The following is a 20998-nucleotide window of genomic DNA, read 5'->3' on the forward strand; positions in this document are numbered from 1 at the left end:
GTGAAGAGACCCGAGGCCATGCAACCATGCACGCTGGGAGTAAATCTATGTTGGAAAATTAAATCTCTTAACTTAAACATATTTTGTCGGAATGCTTCTGGGTTTTATTAGGTTTTTTTGAAGGTCATTTGACTTTGAAATCAAAGCCATAAGGTCTCAGGCTTTGCAAATTAACCTTCTGCAAGTTACATACGTGTGAGACTCCAGTTACGGGTTACGGTATCTATTCATCTATCTGTCTGTCTCCATACAGGAGTCATAATAAACCTCATAATCTTTCCAGATCAACTGTTGGCAGCAGGTCTCCAGGAAAGTCCAGAGGAACTAAACAATTCTTGTGCATTTAACCGAGACGTAGTTAGCCTTAACGATGGGGGAAAATATTACCCTATTAATATTAATGCCGTTTCCTATAAAGTTAACCGATGGTGCTAATCGCACAAACAGACTTAAGTAAGACTGCTGTTGTAACTCAGAGCAAGAATACGCATGACAATAAAAAACTGCAGCGTGTTTGTGACCTTTAAGTTCAACACAAAAGGGATTCTTCACATTCACAGCATCTCAGTGAATCAGACCTCTACGGTGCTGCTAATGGTTGTTAAAAAACATGACGGGACTCTCAGGGAAAATGTGCCACTGGGTTTCGTTAACGGAGCTTCAAGAACGCCATTCTTTTCATTGTTTTTAGTTTTTTGCTCCATCAAGGCTCATGGCTTTTGACAGCTTTCATCACAGATAAATTCAGATGAAGTTACTTGTAAGCATTCATATGTTAAAACAAATAAAAAAGTCAAAACTTATTGGTGCTCCTGTATAGATGAATGATTGCGGTAAAAGGTCCAAAGGTTATGGGTTTGAACCCAGGAAAAACATATAGTATACTGATTAAAATCTATACTGTAAGTTGCTTTGGATAAAAGCGCATGCCAAATGCATAGATGTAAATATAGGTTAGGCCAGCTTAGACAAATTTGCAACCAGAAAAAAATAGTTCACTAAAAATCAAACATAATTTTCTGTACTATAAAGCTAAAAGTATAGTCCCATTTTTATGCAAACGCGAAAGTCTAACTTTCAATGCGCGTGATGTCAATTCCGTCATCAAACTGCTTGATTTTTACTTTGTATGCGTATGTCATGCATGCTCTTACAGAAGAATGTAGTATGTAGCCCAGAAGATGCATTGCACATCTGTGTACACGTAAGAGGCAAATAAACTATATTTGCTTTGCAAGACATGAAAAACTATATAGACTATACTGCATGCTTTAGATTTATGAGACCAAACAGAGTCAATAAATACATTGTTTACTAAATCCACCAAAAAGCCTACTTTTCCCAGAAAGCAATGCTTGTCTTTTCTCACCTGTTTCTCATTGGCCACTGTTCTCTCTTCATGCGCTCACATACTGGATGTTTGACTTGAAGCATGCTGTTTCAGCCCGCATGGGTCTAAGATTGGAAAATACATTCTTTCTTTATAGGTATATAAAGGTCAAATCTTTGAGAAAAGTGTACCATATGGCACTTGAAGCTGCCAGGTATATTACATACCCAATAGCCAATGTGTAACTTATAGAGTCTGACAGTTTTGAAAAGTTATTCTTGGCTGAGAGCACCCAAATTCATACAGTTTCTAACACACTTCTTTGTGTGGATTTATGCAGATTTGGACATTTCCTGTATTTATATAGCCAGTCCTGTAACTGTTTTGCATACAAACAATAATAATCTTCCAAGTTGAGATTGATCCAACTGTGTCGGCTCGTGACTGCTCATACGAGGGGCGCTAATTCAAAATAAGTGTTCGGGGTGTCATGTGTGTGGTTCCCTTTTCCAAAATATGTGTTCTGTGTGAGAGATCCTGTGTGCATCACGTGTTTTGTCAAAATAAGTGCCTGCTGCAAACGCGTCAAAACCGTTTATGATAAAAGAGTTCACAAAATAGAGACAGAGCGCAACCCGTCATAACCTGAAAACCACGCCCACCGAGGGGAAAAGAATCCGTCTCCATTGACTTTGTATTGCGAGAGGCCGCCTCCTTGTCATCTCGGGCTTATAACAAAAAAAACAGAATAATGCCTAAAAGCTGCTGTGTGACAGGATGTACAGCTAAGCCAAAAAACCCAGAAATACGTTTTTATAAGCTGTCGACCCCCCAAAAAAACGAGCGTTTAAAACATAGACTGTAAAAAAAGATGGACGACGCCCGTTCGCTCTCTTCCATTGGTGAAAAGTGAAGCCGCCAGTGTCCCGATACGGCACTGACTTCTTGAGTCTTGAGTCTGCACAGTAGCGATTTCGGGACCAGTCCTGCGCAGTAGTGACCCGCCCTCAGTCTCGCAAAATGTGCATCTCACAGCTGTCAATCATGACGTGACACCACCGTTTTTATAGCATTAAATTACTAACTAAAAACAAACTTATTTTAAAAACATACACTTGAATTTACATCAGCGTAACTACAGTAATGACAGAAATCAGCTTCGGACAAAAGATAATTGAAGCAAATAAGTAAATAAATTGTTTAGTTGGTCTCAAGTCGCATTGAATAACATGGGGAAGGCGGGGTTTATGACCCATACTGGGACCAGTCACTGGGGGGCGATCGAGACGTTTTGGCTTCACTTTTCAGGGCTTGTGCGGCACGCTTGCTTTAAAAACACAAAAGTGGAAAAAGGTAACTTTTCATAGTACTACTATTAGTAGAACTGCACCCACTAGAGGGAAACGTAGTCGGCGATCCACTTTTGTGTCTTTAAATGCTCGTTTTTTGGGGTCGACAGCTTATAAAAACGTATTTCTTTTTTTGTAGCTTGTTAGCTGTACACCTCACACAGCCGCTTTCAGGCATTATTCTGTTTTTTGTTATAAGCCCGAAATGACAAGGAGGTGGCCTCTCACAATACAAAGTCAATGGAGTCGGATGGATTTTTTTTTTTTCAAATTAGCATAACCGCGTTCTGTCTTTATACACGCAAGACACTCCCTTAACAGTAAACTCTGATTACGCATGAGATTATGCGAGTGTCTGGCAAAAGCGAGCGTCTTTTTTATCATAAACCCTTCAGACGCGTTTGCAGCAGGCACTTATTTTGACAAGACACGTGATGCACACACGATCTCTCAAAGCGCAGAACACATATTTTGAAAAAAGGAACCACATACATGACGGACTACATACATGTTGTGACGAATTTCGCATCGAGTGCCCTCGAAAAAAAGAAGTCACCGGCCACCACTGCAACTGACGTACTTTGCTATCAGCTTTTGCTTGCCACACCCTCCATTGAAGCCAACCAAACATGTACATAAAATGATTTAAACATACACATGGGTGATTATATAATTGCAGGTACATTTGGTGTCATTAGCTAAGTTTCCATCCATTCGCAAAAAAGACTAGTTGGGTTTAGGGTAAGGGTGGGGTAAGAAGCTCCAAAATACCTTTAAAACCATAAATGTTTATAAAAACTATTTCTACATTAACAAATGCAGAAAAATAAAATGTGTATGTTTTAAAACATTCAAACATAACCACAGGTTGTATAAGCTACGGGCCACTAGAGGGCACTTATCCCTTACACGTACCTTGACGTCGTAATATGGTTCTTGCACAAACACACTATTAGGTCATTATTTTGAAGGATAGTCTCAATCGCACATATCAATATTTATCCAAACCATTATGATAAATTGTTAGTTTTAATCTTAAAGAGGTATATATTGTCAATGCTATGAAATGAGACCTAGCAAACATAAGGACATTTATGTATCAGCAGGTCCTCTCTGGACATTGTATAACATCTCAGCATAGCACGTGTTTCTCACTTAACATTAAAGGAAAAAATGAAAAATCTGTCATCACCCACATCTAAGGCAGACATGAATGGCCACTGCTGTCAAGTTTGATTTCAAAGATTATTTCTCAAAAAATGACTTAAGTTTCCATTAGGTTTCTCATTCAAGTTATTGTACGTGTCCAGAAGATTTGAAATATAGCACCAAGTCATATGGATTACATTTATGCTGCTTTTGTGGACCTTTTTCAATGGAATTTGACAGCCACTAGTCCCCATTCACTTTCATTGGATGCAGAAAAGCAGAAAGTGGATTTGGTCCATTTTAAGACCTGCAAGCTTGCACAAAAGTAAATTATAGCTACGATTGGTAGTTTACAAGATATTGTGTAAATGTTTCCAGAAAGGGATAACAATATCTAATCAAATAAAAAAACTAAAGCACTTTAGCAGTCTAAATTAGATATCCCCATCCTCCCACTCAGGTGGGTGCAGAAATATTATACTTCAGCTGACCAGAATTCAACATCCAAATAATGCAATGTACAGCTGAAAATAATAGATGGTGTCATCGGAAAATAAAGCAATCTATCATCTAATGGCAGCTTTCTCCAGAATTATTATTAAAAGTTGATGAATGGTGAGACGAAAACACCAACGCATGCTGACATTCGCCTCGATGTTATGTCCACCTGCATTATCGGACTCAATAGAAGAAGCTTTTCAGCTTTTACAGACTTGCTGCTTCAGAATATTTGTTCCCGCTCCGCTGAATGGAAAAGGGCAGAGGTTGCCCCAGAACGCACTTCCTGTTAACCCTGGTGGTCCGACTCTAAATGATTTCACAGATGGCGCTGCAAAAACGTCTGAAGAGACTTAATGTCCCTGTTATTGTTTTATTTTTCGTTTTGTAAGTCATCGTAAACGTCCTTGCGCTACGTTTGATGGGATTAACAGTTATGTTTGGAAAGCGGGATTGCGATGGTTGGCCGTGAGAGCTTTACTACCTCTGATGTCTCCATTTTTGATCTAATGTGAACAACAGAGATGAAACATTAATCAAATACCAGTCACGCTTATGCGTGGAGATTAGAGGGCAAACTTTCAATAAAACTGACACCGCCAGGAGTCATTCAGGGAGCTGTTGTTTACTCAAATAAAAGATCAACAGGACGTCAGGACAGATGTTCTCTTTTTCTACCGATGGCTTTTGGCATCTGTTGAACAGGAAAAGCCGATCGAAACATTCGCTGACCCAAGGAGAGACAGAGTAACAGGAACATCCGACAGAATACAGACTGTATAGCCTGTGGTGGTGGGGTTCATTGGTCCTCAGCTATTTGACTGACACGGTCCTGAGGGATCAATGCAACACATTCCAAAACTCATGAAGACCTTGACGTAGTCATAAAAGGACTTCACAGCAGGGTGGCTGCCTGTGAAGATAACAGGCTAAAAGCAAATGTGATATATGCAATGTAGAGTAATAAAATGTTAAAACAGAATTCAACAAAATTTGGCTGAAATCCAACAAGTCAAGTAGGAGGCAATAAATCGAAAAAATACATGATTAGTGGTGCTGTTTACTAACAACAACTTTGAGAACCAAGAATAAATAAGAACAGTTAAATACGTACAGTTAAATCAAAATGACAGAGGTAAACATAGTAAATACAGTAAGTCTTCAATAAGTAGATTATAAAATTATGGTGATGGTTAATTTGTTTCTTGGCTTTTCAATTAATTAATGCTTTAATACACATACACATACACACACACACACACACACACACACACACACACACACATGCACCCATCACCCTGTTAAAATGAACGAGGGGTGGTATTATCCCTTTCTGACATCACAAGAGGAGCCAAATTTCAATGACCTATTTTTTACCAAAATTAAGTGACGGTGTTGATCTTTTTCAGATTTTCTAGATTAATAAAAGAAATGCAAACCCAATTATATCACTTAAACATGTTAAAGTCAGATATTTATGATATGTCCCCTTTAAAGGTGCAGTGTGTAATTTTAGAAAGATCTCTTGACAGAAATGCAAAATAATATACAAAACTATATTATCAGGTGTGTATAAAGACCTTTTTATAATGAACCATTTTGTTTTTATTACCTTATAATGAGACGTTTTTATCTACATACAAGAGGGTCCCCTTACGTGGAAGTCGCTATTTTGTGCCGCCATGTTTCTTCAGAAGCCCTACATAGCTTCTCTAATGCCACTTTTCCATTGCATAGTACCCCATGGTTTCAGCTTACTTTTGGGAGCTTTTCCATTGGGTGCAGTACGTAGTACCTGCTACTTTTTTTCGTACCACCTCGGTTGGGGTTCCAAGCAACCGGAGCTGATACCAAACGTGACCCGAAAACACTGTAGATCACTGATTGGTCTGAGAAAATCGTCACTAAGCGTCAACACTATAATGTAAAAGATTAGTTTAACCTAGTGCTAGCTTGCGCTGTTTCGAGCAAACATGTTGTCATCTGTGCTCTGCTCTAAGTTCCCAAACTCCCTTTTAGCGATGAAAAACATCCACAGGTTGAGAATCAAGGACACCATAACAGTTTTTTCCAGACTTGCTTTTGTGGCGGAACATTCGCGACGAGCACGTCAGCATTATATGCTTAAATGCAACTTCAATGAGGCTCAGCGGAGTGCGTCAACTACTGACGCCACGGTTGTTTAAACCGAAACTTTCATGTGAGATAGAGGTAACGTTAGTGATAAACGCGATGTGCAAACATCTATTTGTGGTGGCCAATTTTAATTTTGTGGCGGACTGAGAAATAAATAAATGTATGGGAATGTATAAGGACGCTCTCAGCAGTAGGCAGCGCAAATGTAACGACACGCCTATAATCACTCCCACTGTGACATGATACCAAACTCGATGGAAAAGCTAACCACGCCAAAGTGAGGTGAGCTGACCCGACCCAAACTAAACTAAACAGCGGGGTACTATGCAATGGAAAAGCGCCATATGTGTTTCAAAAGTGAGGGGTGAGCAGTGGACTGAGCCGTTGGTTGCAATTCGCAACCTCACCACTAGATGCCGCTAAAATTTACACACTGCACCTTTAACTATACAATCAGGTTGATTTAAAGGTTCAGTGTGGGTTTTAGAGACATTTAGTGGTGAGATGGCGAATTGCAACCAACAGCTCAGTCCACAGCTCACCCCTCAATTTTGAAACGCATACACTCTCAGAAATAAAAGTACAGAAGTTGTCACTGGGACAGTACCCTTTCAAAAAGGTACCCCTTCGTACCCAACGAGTGCATATTAGTACTTCTAATCAAAGGTACATATTGGCAGTTTAAAGATACATGTTTGTACCTACTTGGTACATATTAGGACCTTTTTTAAAGGGTACTGCCCCAGTGACGGCTGTGTGCCTTTATTTTTGACAGTGTGTAGAAGCTACGGTAGCCACTACAGGGCAAACATGTCGTCGTCTGAGACAACGTAGTGATGAAACATGCTCTATAGAGCAGTTTGTCTGTTTACGGCTACTGTAGAAACATGACAGCGACTTCCATGTAAGGTGACCCGAGGTGTATGTTGATAAAAATGGCTCATTATAAGGTAATAAAAACGATACAGTTCATTATGAAGGTGTTTATAAAGTATATTGCATTTCTGTCAAGAGATCTAAAAGTCCTACATTATACCTTTAAATATAAATGTGTAAGGGAGTAAATTATTGGACACACAGCATTAATTTGAAATATTTAAGTATCATTTGTAAAAAAAAAAATGCAAACCTTCTTTGCCAAGACATGAAGTTCTGTCAAGATGAACATGGGGTCTTTATAAATCTTTTCTCATATAGGCCTATGTTATTAATCATTATATAATATTTATTTATAAGTATTAAACTGGACCTGTCAAGATGACTCACGGTACCCGGATGAGTCTGCGTTATTAGTTTCAGGCATTTCTGACCAATCAAAATCAAGCATTCCAGAGCACTGTGTAATGAATGGAATTAAATAATTATGGCTGTGAATAACATAGTGTGAAAGTTGATGATTGCAATGCTAAACCATGGAAACTGAACAATCATGAGGTTGTGTATGCAAATCACTTGTTACAACATATGGAAAAGAGTTCAGAGCAGCTCCACACGTGTGGAACATCTGAATCTCAAGTGTTGAAGGGAAATTTGTGGGAATTTACGAAAGAGAAATGGCTTAGAGAAACACTCTAATTCAATTTCGGCAGAATAATTCATCTGGCTTTCACAATGTTTCAAATTCTGCCTTTCAAGGCCTGATTTAGTGACGTTAGAATGAATGACCCACCCAAGTAGCTCATGCAAATCTAATAGGAACACAGTTTGATCCTAAATGATTTAAACCCTGGTTGCTGATACTGAACTGAAATAAGTCATTTATTTAAAGTTGATCATTTTTGATCACACAATCTTTTGCAAATGTTGATAAAGTACAAAGTGACCTGTTTGTTAATTGTTAGTTAATGTATTAATTACCAGGAATAGAACTGTGGTGAACATTATTCATTCTTGTAATGTCATGTTAATGATGCCTCTTCATTAATTTGTAATAAGTACATTTTACTTCACTTACACACAGCAAAATCATTTTATGTATAAAAATGTACACTGCTGGTTTACAGTATATATGAGTCTCTCCCTGTGCACAGAACACCGATGAGCGTTCTTTTATCAGTTATAGAAGATCTTGAAATTTTACCACTGACCAATAAGACACAAGTCCTCCAGAGATCTGTGTAATAATGCATAATTACAGTAGACATATTTAGCTTATTTACATTTACATTTAAGCATTTAGCAGACACTTTTATCCAAAGCGACTTAGGAGACGATAAAGCCATTTGTCATAGGAAGGCAATAATACAAAAAGTGCTTATACCAAGTTACAAGGTTTCACTCTTTTCAGAAACAATACCTGTTGAGAGAAAAAGAGAGTCTTAGTGGGTTTTTTTTTTAATAAAGATAGAAATGCAGTCAATATTTATATATCAAGTATTTTTTTGAATGTTGCAAGAGATGTGGCTGACTGGATTGCAACAGGAAGATCATTCCACCAGCAGGGAGAAATTAAGGAAAATGAGCGGGAACGTGCTAAACATAAGGGTCTGGATGGGGTGTAGGTAGGAATGTATGAAGGTGTAAAAGTATGCCGGTGCTGACCCAGTAAATGTTCTGTAAGGGAGAGAGGTAGTGACATCAATCAGTTGCCAATAGGCTTTATGCCCAGCTGCACTGTTTCATGTCTTCCATTATTGGACAAACTGATTAATCCAGGTGTGCCTGACCTCAGTAGTCACAAACAAACTGATTAATCCAGGTGTGCCTGACCTCAGTAGTCACAACAACAACAAAAATCAGACACACCTGGATTAATCAGTTTGTCCAATAATGGCAGACAGGAAACAAGGAGCTGGCTGAAGTTCAGGAAGTAGTGCAGCTGGACATAAAGCCTATTGAGAGAGATGAAGAACGGTGTTACATTTCAAACCTTTTGGGCTCCTGGAAGATTGAGATATATCCAGCTGCAGCCCCACAGTGCCCCACATTTCAGGCCATACAATCCAGGCCACCCATCTCAGGCTGGAAGTGATGTTCAACTAACCGTTTTTGTGGCGTTCTTTGTTTTCATGTAGTTAACTATGCAACATCATTGTAGGGTTTAAAAGTTTAATGTCAAACTTTATTTTTTAGAATTCAGATAAATCTTAACTAAGTGGAACTTTTATATGAACAAACATTTCAACACAAAAAACACAGGTAAAGTTTAATTTGAATGTATTATTAAAAGACAATAGGTTTAATGTTTAAAAATAAAATGTGACAGATGTTCACACAATCGGTACAAGTGGCTACTATAAAATCTTCACCTAATATATATATAGTGATTGTTCATGGCATAATAACAGAAAAATCTCAAGCAACTTAGCCTACCGTGTCTGTAATGTTTTAATAATTTCACGCATTCCAGCGTGTCTCATAAAAGGTCTGCTGCAGGCTCGCACATTACTGCCTGAGACGGAAGGCCTGAATCATGTGAATCGTGGGTGCTGCGGGGCTGCAGTTGGATACTATTAGGAAGATGAGACAAACTGTTGCATTCTGAACCAATGGAGTGGTTTAATAGACCATTGGAAGGCCAGGAGAGCTTGCAGTTCATGTTTCACAAAATTTTGTGAAGTACTTTGTGTTATAAACTAAATGTTCAATTCTATTGGCTTAAGGCATGTTTGGACTCTTAATCTGTCATGTGTTATAAGAATGTGTATATACTTAAGACACATATACTGTACATGTAGGCCTTCTGTGTCTAGACTCCTGACTGTTTCCTACTGAAATTTACACAGTGGATCTTCACTGTAAAGTTGTGTAATTTGACATATGTTAGTATTTTTCTGAGAACATCTCCTGGTATCTACTGATTGCTTGGGAAATTTTACAGGAATTTACTAGCACAGTTTTTATGAATGCCTCTAACCAATATCATGCAGAGAAAAGCACATAAGTGGATTGTTTGGTTGCTATTTTTGTTGTTGTCTGCCCTTTACATTGTTTTATGATTTGAATAAAGGGGATTTGTCTTGTAGTAATGATAGATGAGTAGCCTACAACAGATGACAATGCAGATGTCATGTAATGAAAGGGCAACAGTAAATTAAAAAGCAACAGAACGCAATTGGTAGAGTTCGATTGTGCCACATGCATAAACACAAGAAGCTGCTATTTAGCTGTGAAAAAAAATATTTTTTAAATGTGTGCCTCTTCTTATTAAGTCTCTCTATCTTTGAAAATATCTGCTGTTTAAATGCCTTATTTCCATCACGTACAGTATACAGTCAAACCCCTAGGTGGCAGTAATGATCTGCTGAACTCAATTCTCACCCTGCAGACGAGCGTCAAGGTTAATCGCGTGTCAACATGGCTGCGTGCAGGATCTTCAGCACGGGCATGGGCTTTCTGCAGTCATCATTGCCGTTTTGTAGACAGGTAAAAGCTCACTTTCACTGATTCTGTCACGATTTATATAGTGGTGTATTAGTATTTTGTCATTGCAGTGTTTTTATATCTGTGTGTGTGTGTGTGTGTTGATAGTGATCCCGTTAGGCTCTGTGTTGCACCAAGAGGAACAAGTGACATTTAATGTTCACGTCTAGTGAAAAGAAGTCTTACTGTTACAGAGATCTGTTTACGTGTTTGTAGACTAAAGTTATTGTTAGCTCACTGACAAAATATTGCATTCTCCCTTATTTGTTTGGGATAAAAGCGTCTGCTAAATGAATAAACGTAAACGACGTAGACTTTTGTCTTTTCAATGTTTTTGTCATAAGGTGAGTACCGATTTATATTAAGGCAAATGACGGGAACATTAGTGAGTCTAAACGCTCATTTATGCATTTGGCAAATGCTTTTATCCAAAGTGAATTACATTACATTCAAGCTATACAATTTATTAGTGCGCTGCTGCTGACACAGTGCTCTAGTTACTGAGCTGCAGACATTAGTTAAAGCATTAATCGTGTTGTTACTGCTCTTTACAGATTTTAAAGTTGTCATTTTTGTTGTTTTCAGGCCTACAGAAGTTCATTGGGAATAGTGGAGCAGTTCAGAGGTTATTATGTTGACTGGAGGATGTTAAGGGATGTGAAAAGGAGACAAATGGCATTTGAGTATGCAGATACAAGACTGCGTATTAATGCCATTAGAAAAAATACTATTTTGCCAAAAGAATTGCAGGTATGTTTGTAAATCTGTATTCTGTAGACTCAATTTTTTGTTACTTAACCCATGCTTTTATATATCTTTTATAAAACCAAACCAAAAGATAATTCACACAAACATTTGGACTAAATATTTTTTACTCCTATCTAGACCTATAATGTAATTTTGACCTAAATGCATATTCTGTCTCTTTTACAAAACCTTTTATTCTGCTTAACGATTAATCACATCTAATTGTTTGCAGAATAAAACTTTTTGTTTACATCAAATATATGTGTCTATTGTGTTTATTATGTATATATAAATACACACACATGCATGTATAAATTAAAGGAAAAAAAAAAATATATATATATATATATATATAAAATAGTATTCATACTTGTCTATATAATTTTATATTATATACATGTAAATATTTCTTATATGCACACACATATACGCATGTGTGTGTTTATAATATATTAAAAAAATATTATACACACACACCCACACACACATATTACCTAAACAAAGACTTTTATTCTGCAAACGATTAGTTGCGATTTATTTATCTATGGATATGGATTTTTTATTATTTGTATATGATCCTTTATTTCATATTTTGAGTTTAAGAGTCAATGTGAACTATTATTGTGTGTACACTGTAAATATAAAAAAAAATATACAGATTGTTTCCTTTTTCTATTTTTAATAGAGAAAATTTGGAACAGCTAATAGGGCGTACACACCAAACGCAAACTCGACGATTTGCAGGAGTAGATTACATACAAAGTCAATGCAAAAACCGCAACTAGTGAACTTGTGCGGGGTAATGCGAATGATACGAATTGGGCCGGCGCAATTGCTGCAAAACACACTATTCACCTCAAACGCGAAAATATATGAATAATTCACTAAATATATTAATGATTAATTTGCATGACACAAAGATAAATCCCATGAGTAATCTAGAACGAGGAACGCAATGCTTTGCATTTGGTGTGAACGCAGCTTAAGATTGTTCACTTAACTTTTCTTTTAAGAATTGCATGTTATAAACCCACAGTAGTATACTGTACACACAGTAGTTGTCCATTATCATCATATTTACTTAATGTTGTTAAAGTAATTGCTGAATTTCCATCTGCCATTGTAATCTAAACAGTACATCTTTTGAAGACTTGTATGCTTTAGGACTAATACTTTATTACTTGTACTACTGAAACCTATAAAAACACATTAAATATTTTCTATATATTAAATTACACTTTTTCCATGTTTAAGTGCTATAATTGACTCACCAGTGCTTCTATCAACCTAGAAAATGTGTAAAAATCAACCCAGTAACTTTTAGTTTTAGTTTTGGTAATCCACGGCACTGCCATTTTGTGCAGCGATCAGCTCATTTGCATATAAAAGGACACACCCAAAAACGGCACATTTTTGCTCACACCTACAAAGTGTCAATTTTAACATGCTATAATAAATGATCTGTATGATATTTTGAGCTGAAACTTCACACATGTACTCTGGGGACACCAAAGATTTATTTTACATCTTAAAAGTCTTGTGAAATGTCCTCTTTAAAAAATCCCAACTTGTAATACTCATTTTAACCTATTGAGTTCATTATGTTTTGTGTGGACCATGAAGAAATGAGTTTTTTGTCTTGTGTTATCTGATATGAATAATTTTAATTTCAATTTTTTTATAGGAAATAGCTGATAAAGAAATCGCTGCACTGCCTCGAGACAGTTGTCCAGTGCGCATTCGCAACAGGTGTGTGATGACATCACGTCCACGTGGAGTTAAACGCAGGTGGCGTCTTAGCCGAATTGTTTTTCGCCATTTAGCAGACCACAACCAGATGTCTGGGATACAGCGATCAATGTGGTAACACAATAACAACCCACTGGTTATATAATGGACATTACACCCTCAGAATAAACTGGACCTAGTTCTATCTTTTGAAAACAATACATTGTGATGTATAGTATTGACTTTAACACCACAACCAACAAACATCTTGTCACTTTTTTCGAACTAGATAAATTCTGCTTTTTGTATTCATATGGTTTGTTTAATGTGTTATAACATGAAGCATACAATAAATTATTATGTTGATGCAACTTTTGTGTTTCATGACTTTATTTGCTGTAGTTTAAGACTGGATTGATAGAAAAGTTCCTAAAACAAAAAATAAGTACATTTTTAAGATAAATTATAACTTTGTAAAGTGCAATTCTTGAGAATTACTTAAGTTGTCAAATATTTAAGTTGACAATACATTTACCACATCTGCACATTACGCACATCACATCAAATTACACACATTTAAAACATTTGACACAATAAAAATAAATCTCTGAGTAGATCTCAATCAAAAATAAAATAACAAGTAACCTCTACCAGAATCTCTCTTAATTAATGTTAAATATTGAAATATTTAGGTAATATTTCTTCAATGATATTTTAAAACCATGATAAGTATTTTGTTGTTTGATAGTATTTGGGAGAGAATTCCATTCACACATAGCTCTGTACCTAACTGAACTGTGAATTGATTTGGTTTTCACTATAGGCAAAATAAAATTACCTTCTATTGCATGCCTTTTTGGATAATGATGTGTATCAGTAGTACCGAATGATAATTTTGCATATAAGGTAGCAGGTGTTTTATTTGTTATAACTTTATATAAAAAAAACCATTAGTGAATACACAAATCTGTTTTTAACTTTAAACCATGAAAGGCTGTCATGCATTTTATTAACATTTGATCTAAACCCACAAGAAAGAGACACACGTTCTGCTTTATTCTGAATCACTTGTCATTTTTTTATATTAGTTGTTGAAGTACTAGACCAAACCACAGAGCAATAATCAAGGTGTGAAAAAACAAGCATTATACTCGTTTAATGGTCTGTGGTATAAAATATTTTGCACACCTTTTAATAACAGAAAAAGTGTTTCCCATTTTAATTAACAATTTCTGAACATGCATGCATATCCCAACATAATTTAATATCTCTCATTACTCCCAAAAGTTTAGCCTCTTTCTTCTCTTTGCTCTAGAGGTTTTTGGTCTATACTGAGTTTATGTTTTGGTTTAAGAATCAATTTGTTACTTCTAATCCAGTCCACCACTGACTGTTACTCTCTTTGTAATTTTGTATTTAAATTCCCAATATCAGTTCCTGCTAAATATATAGTAGAATCATCAGAAAACATTGATATGCTTGCTTTATCTAAAACAGATGGAAGATCATTGGTAAAGATTGTGTAAAGGAGCAGCCCAAGACAACTTCCTTGAGGTACGCCATGTTCTACAACCCATACTTTTGAAAAACTTCCAAAATAAACTAATTGTCTTCTGTCTGTCAAATAACTTTCCATCCATACCAATGCAGTTTGTGAAAAACCACGATATTCCATTTTTTTAACAGTAAGTCGTGGTCAGTCATATCAAATGCTGCAGTGAAATCAAGCATTTCAACACCTATTATTTTCCTCTCTTCTGTATCATTGAACCAGTGGTCCTTGAGTCAGAGCAGTGGCTGTCAAGTATTTTTCTCTATATGCATGCTGAGAATTTGTAATTAAATCATTATTTAAAAAGTAAGACTGAATCTATTCTGTTCATGAACTATTTTCTCCAGTATTTTACCAAGAATTGATAATAAACTTATTGGTTTACTATTTTATCCAGAGAAAGAAATTTTTTTAGGTATTGGTACAACTTTACATATTTTCCAAGATTGCAAACATATATTCTCCTTAAAACATATTAATTATATGATCAATAATAGGAGCAATGATTGTAATTATTGGTTTAAGCAATTTATATTCAAGATAGTCAACCCAAGGTGGTTTATCTTAACAATTCATCAAAAACAATTCAGCTTTAGAATCACTAACTTTCTTAAATATAAAGCTCCATGTTTTATTTCAGCATTTATTTTTTTTTGTAATAGGCCTCTAAATGTACAATATTTGACAGTCAGATTTGACTTTAGATGTAATTGAAACTCGTTAAGCTTGATCTCTTTCCTTTATAAGATCTTTTAATTCTTGATCCAACCACGGGGTGTTGACATTTCTAACAGTACATTTTTTATTGGTGCATGATTTTCTACAATTGTCATAAAAATTTGGTCAAAAAGCTGAAATGCTTAAAATCTCTGGATCCTTTTGTAGAATTACCTCTGACCAATTTGCAGTTCTAACATCATTTTCATCTTGTAATTAATTGACCTTTTCATTATTACTTTTGGACCCAATTTAGGAACTTTTCTTTTCCTTACAATTGCAATAAGATTATGGTCACTACAACCAATTTGCACAGATAGGCCATTTGAGCAAAGTTCTAATCTATTTATAAACATGTGATCAATACTGGAAGCTTATTTAGTGTTAACCCTTATAAGCTCCTAGGGGTCAATATGACCCAGTCAAATTTTCCTTAGTTAAAAAAAATGAATGGTTCTCTACGGCCCTCTGCTGGTCAAAGCAATTTCTTTCTTAAACTGTAATCATTTAGGTTTATCCGTAACCAGCAGATGGCAGAGTTCAACACCTAGATCAATATCCAGAAACAAAATTTTGATCATCATTTAAGTGATTTTTTTTGTCATAAAAATGTTGGGGAATTGTGTGGTTGATGGGTACAGAAGTACATATCTCACAAAACACAGCATTAATGTATAGAGGAAAAGTAAACAAAACGTGATACATATTTGTATAATTAAAAGTAATAATTTTATTAAATATATGCAATAAATTCAAAGACCCTTAGTGTAAAGTTGAAACTAGGGAGTTGTGAGGGTTAAATTACTTGTATGATCTGACAACTGTAACACGGTCCGTTATCACAATTTCTGTTTGTTATTATCATTCATTTAATTTTCAAGTGTTTTTTTTTTTTTTTTTTTTATTTTATTTTTAAGCTTTTAGAAAAAAAATTAAATGTTTTTTAAACACAAAATATTTGTTCTTTTTTATTTATTTATTTATTTGTTAAAAAACTCAAATTTCCTAAGTATCATATAGACGGCGTTAACTTAGCCACACATGCATTCCTACTTGTGAACATAGTTTTGTAAATGTTAAATGCTCTCTCGTTTGTTTTGGATGAGATAAAAAAGTCTGCTAAATGAGTCAAAGAAAATGTAATCAGAGAATACTGAAATACTTTTATTTTAACACTTGACTTTTATTTTGAAATGACGACCCGGAAATCAAGAATCTTTCTAGAAACGACGCTTCATGCAGTTCAGAGGGACGCGTAGTGTCAGTAGAGTTCACGTTCTTTAAATCAGTAAATACTTTATAAACAGTTTTCATACGATTTCTTTCGGATAAAGGCAGTGATGGATATCAATGAAGTGGTAAAATGCACTGTTTTTATGCTTCTTTCATGGTTAAGACCTTAAGTGCTTTGCAATGTCTCTGTTTTCATTGTAAGTTACTGCAGATCTCAAATGTTGTCATAAATAGCTTATCAGTTTGAATTTAAGTCTTCTTTCACGAGTCTGCTGATCAAGATCATGTTTTTATTTTGTAAAATAAAAATTCCTAAATTCCTCCTCTTACATAACTGTCAATGATGCTGGCTGGAAGATATCACTTGTGCTGTCTTGACGTTGGATCTTAACTTTTGTGTCTGTAGATCAGCGGTCTTGAGAGTGATGCTAAAGAGATCACGAGTTTGCTGGAGAAATGTGAACGACAGCGTGTGAAGGACGTGTTAATACAAGAGCAGAAGAAGATCGAGAAAGAGCTCACACACAAGAGACAAATAAAAGAGCAACAAGCCAAAAAAGACTCTGGAGAGACTAGAGATACAGCACTTAAGGGATACACCGTGAAAATTAATAACTACGGTGTGTGTTCATATCTGTAGACACTCATCTTTGATCTAAATGTAATGGTTCTTAAACTGGGGGGTGTGAAATTGTGCCAGGGGGACCCCAGTATTGGGACATTTTATAAAATGCATTAAAATATGCTCAAATCTGTGCTAATTTTAAGTTTTAGAATGTTTTATGTCATTGATTTCTTTGGCGGGGGGCACAAAGGGATGCACGCCGAAAAAGTTTGAGATGTGCATTAACTCTCCTATTAAGAGCCCGTTTAAATGTCATTGTTTTTCTTATTTAGGGTGGGACCAATCTGAAAAATTTGTCAAAATCTACATCACACTAAAAGGGGTACATACAATTCCAGCTGAAAATGTTGAGACCAGTTTCACAGAGAGGTACGTTGAATGAATTATAGCATTTTTGTCAATCATGGAAACATACAGTTCTGTGTCAACATCTGTATAATTATTTCTCAATCTCTTTATTAGAATACAACCTAAAAATACTGAAAATTTTATGTAGTAGTAAAAACACATTCAAGTTTAAGTGTGAAGTATTTAGTGTGACCTTTCCTTACACCTGAGCAATAGCAAGAACCTGCAGGCTCTATTAAACTTAATTCAATGAAATCCTTATTCTAAATCTATTGCAGTGATTTAAGGACTTTTAAAGAGTTCGAGATGTGTTTAGAGCCAAGAGAAGTCAGACTCAATACTGATGTTTGCCAGAAGAAGCCATTTTGTTCTGAAAATTGTGGAATTTTTACATTTTGTATACATATCTTTTGTTTGTATCGAGTAAAAACGAAATATGGATGGTCATTAAACCATCTATTCTAAAACATCAAAGGTGGTGGCAGCCTACAGTACTGTTATAATTGTTGTACTAGTTTGCTTTTTGCCTATGATTTCTGAAAAGTAAGTTGTGATTTATACTATGCCTTGCCTAGACCAAACCTCTCTGTCAATGTCAAGTTACACCTAATCTAAATTCTTATAGATTAAGCATATCTAACGCTCTACAATGTATATGGTATTCTCAATGCTAAAGTACACATTGCTCTTTTGTTTTTCCAGAGGTTTCATTGTTCTTGTCAAAGATCTGGATGGAAAGAACCATCAAATGACAGTCAACAACCTTTTATATCCCATCGTTGTAACAGAGAGCAGTAAAAAGGTTAGTCATCTCCTATATTATTGTTGTTTTATAATGTATTCGAATATTGATTGTTTTTTATGCATTTGGTAGATGAATAAAAACACTGTTGTGAATGGGTTTTGTTTACAGATTAAAACAGACATGGTTCTTATCATGTGCAAGAAGAAGTCAACAAAGAAATGGGACTGTCTGACACAAGTAGAAAAACAATCTAAAGAGAAAGAGTAAGTTAAGTAAGGGATAATGTAGAGGCAGCCGGTAGTTATTGGGAAATAAGCCCCGACAGTGTGATCAGGACCCGACGCGAAGCGGAGGGTCTTGTATCACACTGAAGGGGCTTATTTCCCAATAACTACCGGCTGCCTCTACATTATCCCGCTTATTACACGGCTACTTGCCACATAAGAAAAAAAACTGAACATGAATATGAATTTGAAACATTTTATTTGTATATTTGTTTTAAATTAACATTTTTATCCTTCCGCGAAACTTTGCACAGATGCATAAAATGATCGTAATACCTTATTAAGATGCTCTGCTTCATACTTGTCTGTCTCCATTTTTTTCTCTTTAACCAGTCTTTGAGAAGTTTTAATGCCCATTCTGTATTTTTTTGTGTGTTGGCTTCGTAGCTGTCATGCTCTATTTTGTCAAGTTCAGTCTCCGTAAGCTCTCCGTGTCTTGTCGTAGTTGTCGAGTGTTTGTCACAAGATGGCGCCAAACAGACAGTAATCTTTATTGATCTTTAGTGGCGCGGAGCGATTTTACTCGTGCAAGTAGTCCGGCTATGCGTTATTATTTTGGAGCGGTTATTATTTGAAAAGAACGAACCTGCAAATGTCTCAACTGACCAATCAGAATCAAGCATTCCAGAGAGCCGTGTAATAATAATTAATAATTGAACACAGGCCTAGTCTCTACTATGTCTTTATTTATTTTTTTAAAGTGTATAAAAGCTAGATTATAAGTTTACTTTTACAGAATTACTTGTACAAAGAAATTATATTTTTATATGTATATTAATATCTGGTACTAATTATGCACTACAAAACGGCAGAATGTATAAATTGTAAGATACATAAACAATTCTAGTATAATTTGTTGATTAAGACTTTTTTCATGCAAACTTGTCATGTTTATCTCAACATGTCAATAATGTAGTAGTTGTGTATGAGCACAAGCAGCTCAATAGTTTCTGTAGCTCACCTAAAGCATTACATTTGTAATGCAAAGGTCATGCATTTGATCCCAGAGAACACACATACAAAATATTCAATGCACTGTAAGTCGCCAAACGTCTGAATAAATGCATAAATGTAAAAGTAATATAATGATATCATGTGTACAATAACTGTAAAATGCATTGCCATCTGTAATGCTCCAGCTATCTTTCGACATTGTTTGCCAATAGAAATTTTGTATAATGTCAAAGTCTGAAAAGGTAATTGCATGGTGACTTGTCTTGCAGCAAACCTAATATGGATGAGAATGCTGATCCAAGTGCGGGGCTGATGAATGTGCTAAAGAAGATCTACACCGATGGAGATGATGAGATGAAGCGTACTATCAACAAGGCCTGGGTTGAGTCTCAGGAGAAGAAGGCTAAAGGAGATGAGTTTGACTTCTCGGCTTGAGTCGGCTCCCTCATATGCTTTAACAACGAGCACCTCAGCTCGACTGCAATGTACATGTTATTCCAATATTTTGAAGATTATTTTATGTATTTTTTTTTTACAATGTTTTGTTAATGAATGATATGATCAAATGTTTCCATTCCTGTAGTTGTTTAGACAGCTGACATAATTTGATGTTGTTACATTTGTAATAGAGTCAACAAATGTTCGGTTCATTTTCAATCTGTTGCAATATTGCACCTGCAAGGACTGTATGCCTTCACAATGTAAAATTAAAATAAATGAAAAAACGGAAAATTAATTTATCATCGCTGATTTTCATTGTGCCTATGCCTAATGACCCATAATTATATGAAATATTGCTGTTATATGAAATTAAGATGCATGAAAGATGAATTAAGTTATTAGATAGGAAACACTGCATCTAAAAACTCTGTAAAGCATATTGGACATTGAGGAAACTAGTGTTGGTTACATTCATTTTGATCATTTAAAACCTAAGATTAAATAATACTATTATAAAATATAATCTATATTTTAAAGATTGGCGTTTTATAAACTACCATAATAAAACAGACGCCTTTCTTTGTTGTTTGCTATCCGCCAGAGGGCGCATGAAACCGCGAGTTTATCTGTTCATCTTTCATTCAGACATGACGTCATTTTTCTTTATCCTTGCGATGTAAATACATTGTATGAGACCTTATGTTTATTTGTTTATTTATTTATTCTAAGTTTTTGCTTTTTATTTTTTTTCAATGATTGCCTTTCTATCCTTCTTTATACTTATTGTATCTATGTCATCC

General features: G+C 35.5%; 2 protein-coding genes across 2 annotated transcripts; both read left to right on the forward strand.

Annotated features, from left to right (window-relative positions):
• The first annotated feature begins 10693 nt into the window (after window positions 1-10693).
• Window positions 10694-13670, forward strand: mrps14 (mitochondrial ribosomal protein S14). Its single transcript, XM_065275528.1, has 3 exons — window positions 10694-10827; window positions 11410-11574; window positions 13256-13670. The coding sequence occupies exons 1-3, from the start codon at window positions 10759-10761 to the stop codon at window positions 13436-13438; spliced, it is 417 nt and encodes a 138-aa protein (XP_065131600.1). The 5' UTR covers window positions 10694-10758; the 3' UTR covers window positions 13439-13670.
• Window positions 13671-16776: 3106 nt separating this feature from the next.
• On the forward strand, window positions 16777-20493 carry cacybp (calcyclin binding protein). The gene is made up of 6 exons (XM_065276618.2): window positions 16777-16926; window positions 17208-17421; window positions 17699-17795; window positions 18477-18576; window positions 18688-18782; window positions 20027-20493. Exons 1-6 carry the CDS (start codon window positions 16909-16911, stop codon window positions 20190-20192), a joined length of 690 nt encoding a protein of 229 aa, XP_065132690.1. The 5' UTR covers window positions 16777-16908; the 3' UTR covers window positions 20193-20493.
• The last annotated feature ends 505 nt before the right edge of the window (window positions 20494-20998 follow it).

The sequence above is a fragment of the Paramisgurnus dabryanus genome, chromosome 6 (assembly GCF_030506205.2).
Source record: "Paramisgurnus dabryanus chromosome 6, PD_genome_1.1, whole genome shotgun sequence".
Lineage (NCBI taxonomy): Eukaryota > Metazoa > Chordata > Actinopteri > Cypriniformes > Cobitidae > Paramisgurnus > Paramisgurnus dabryanus.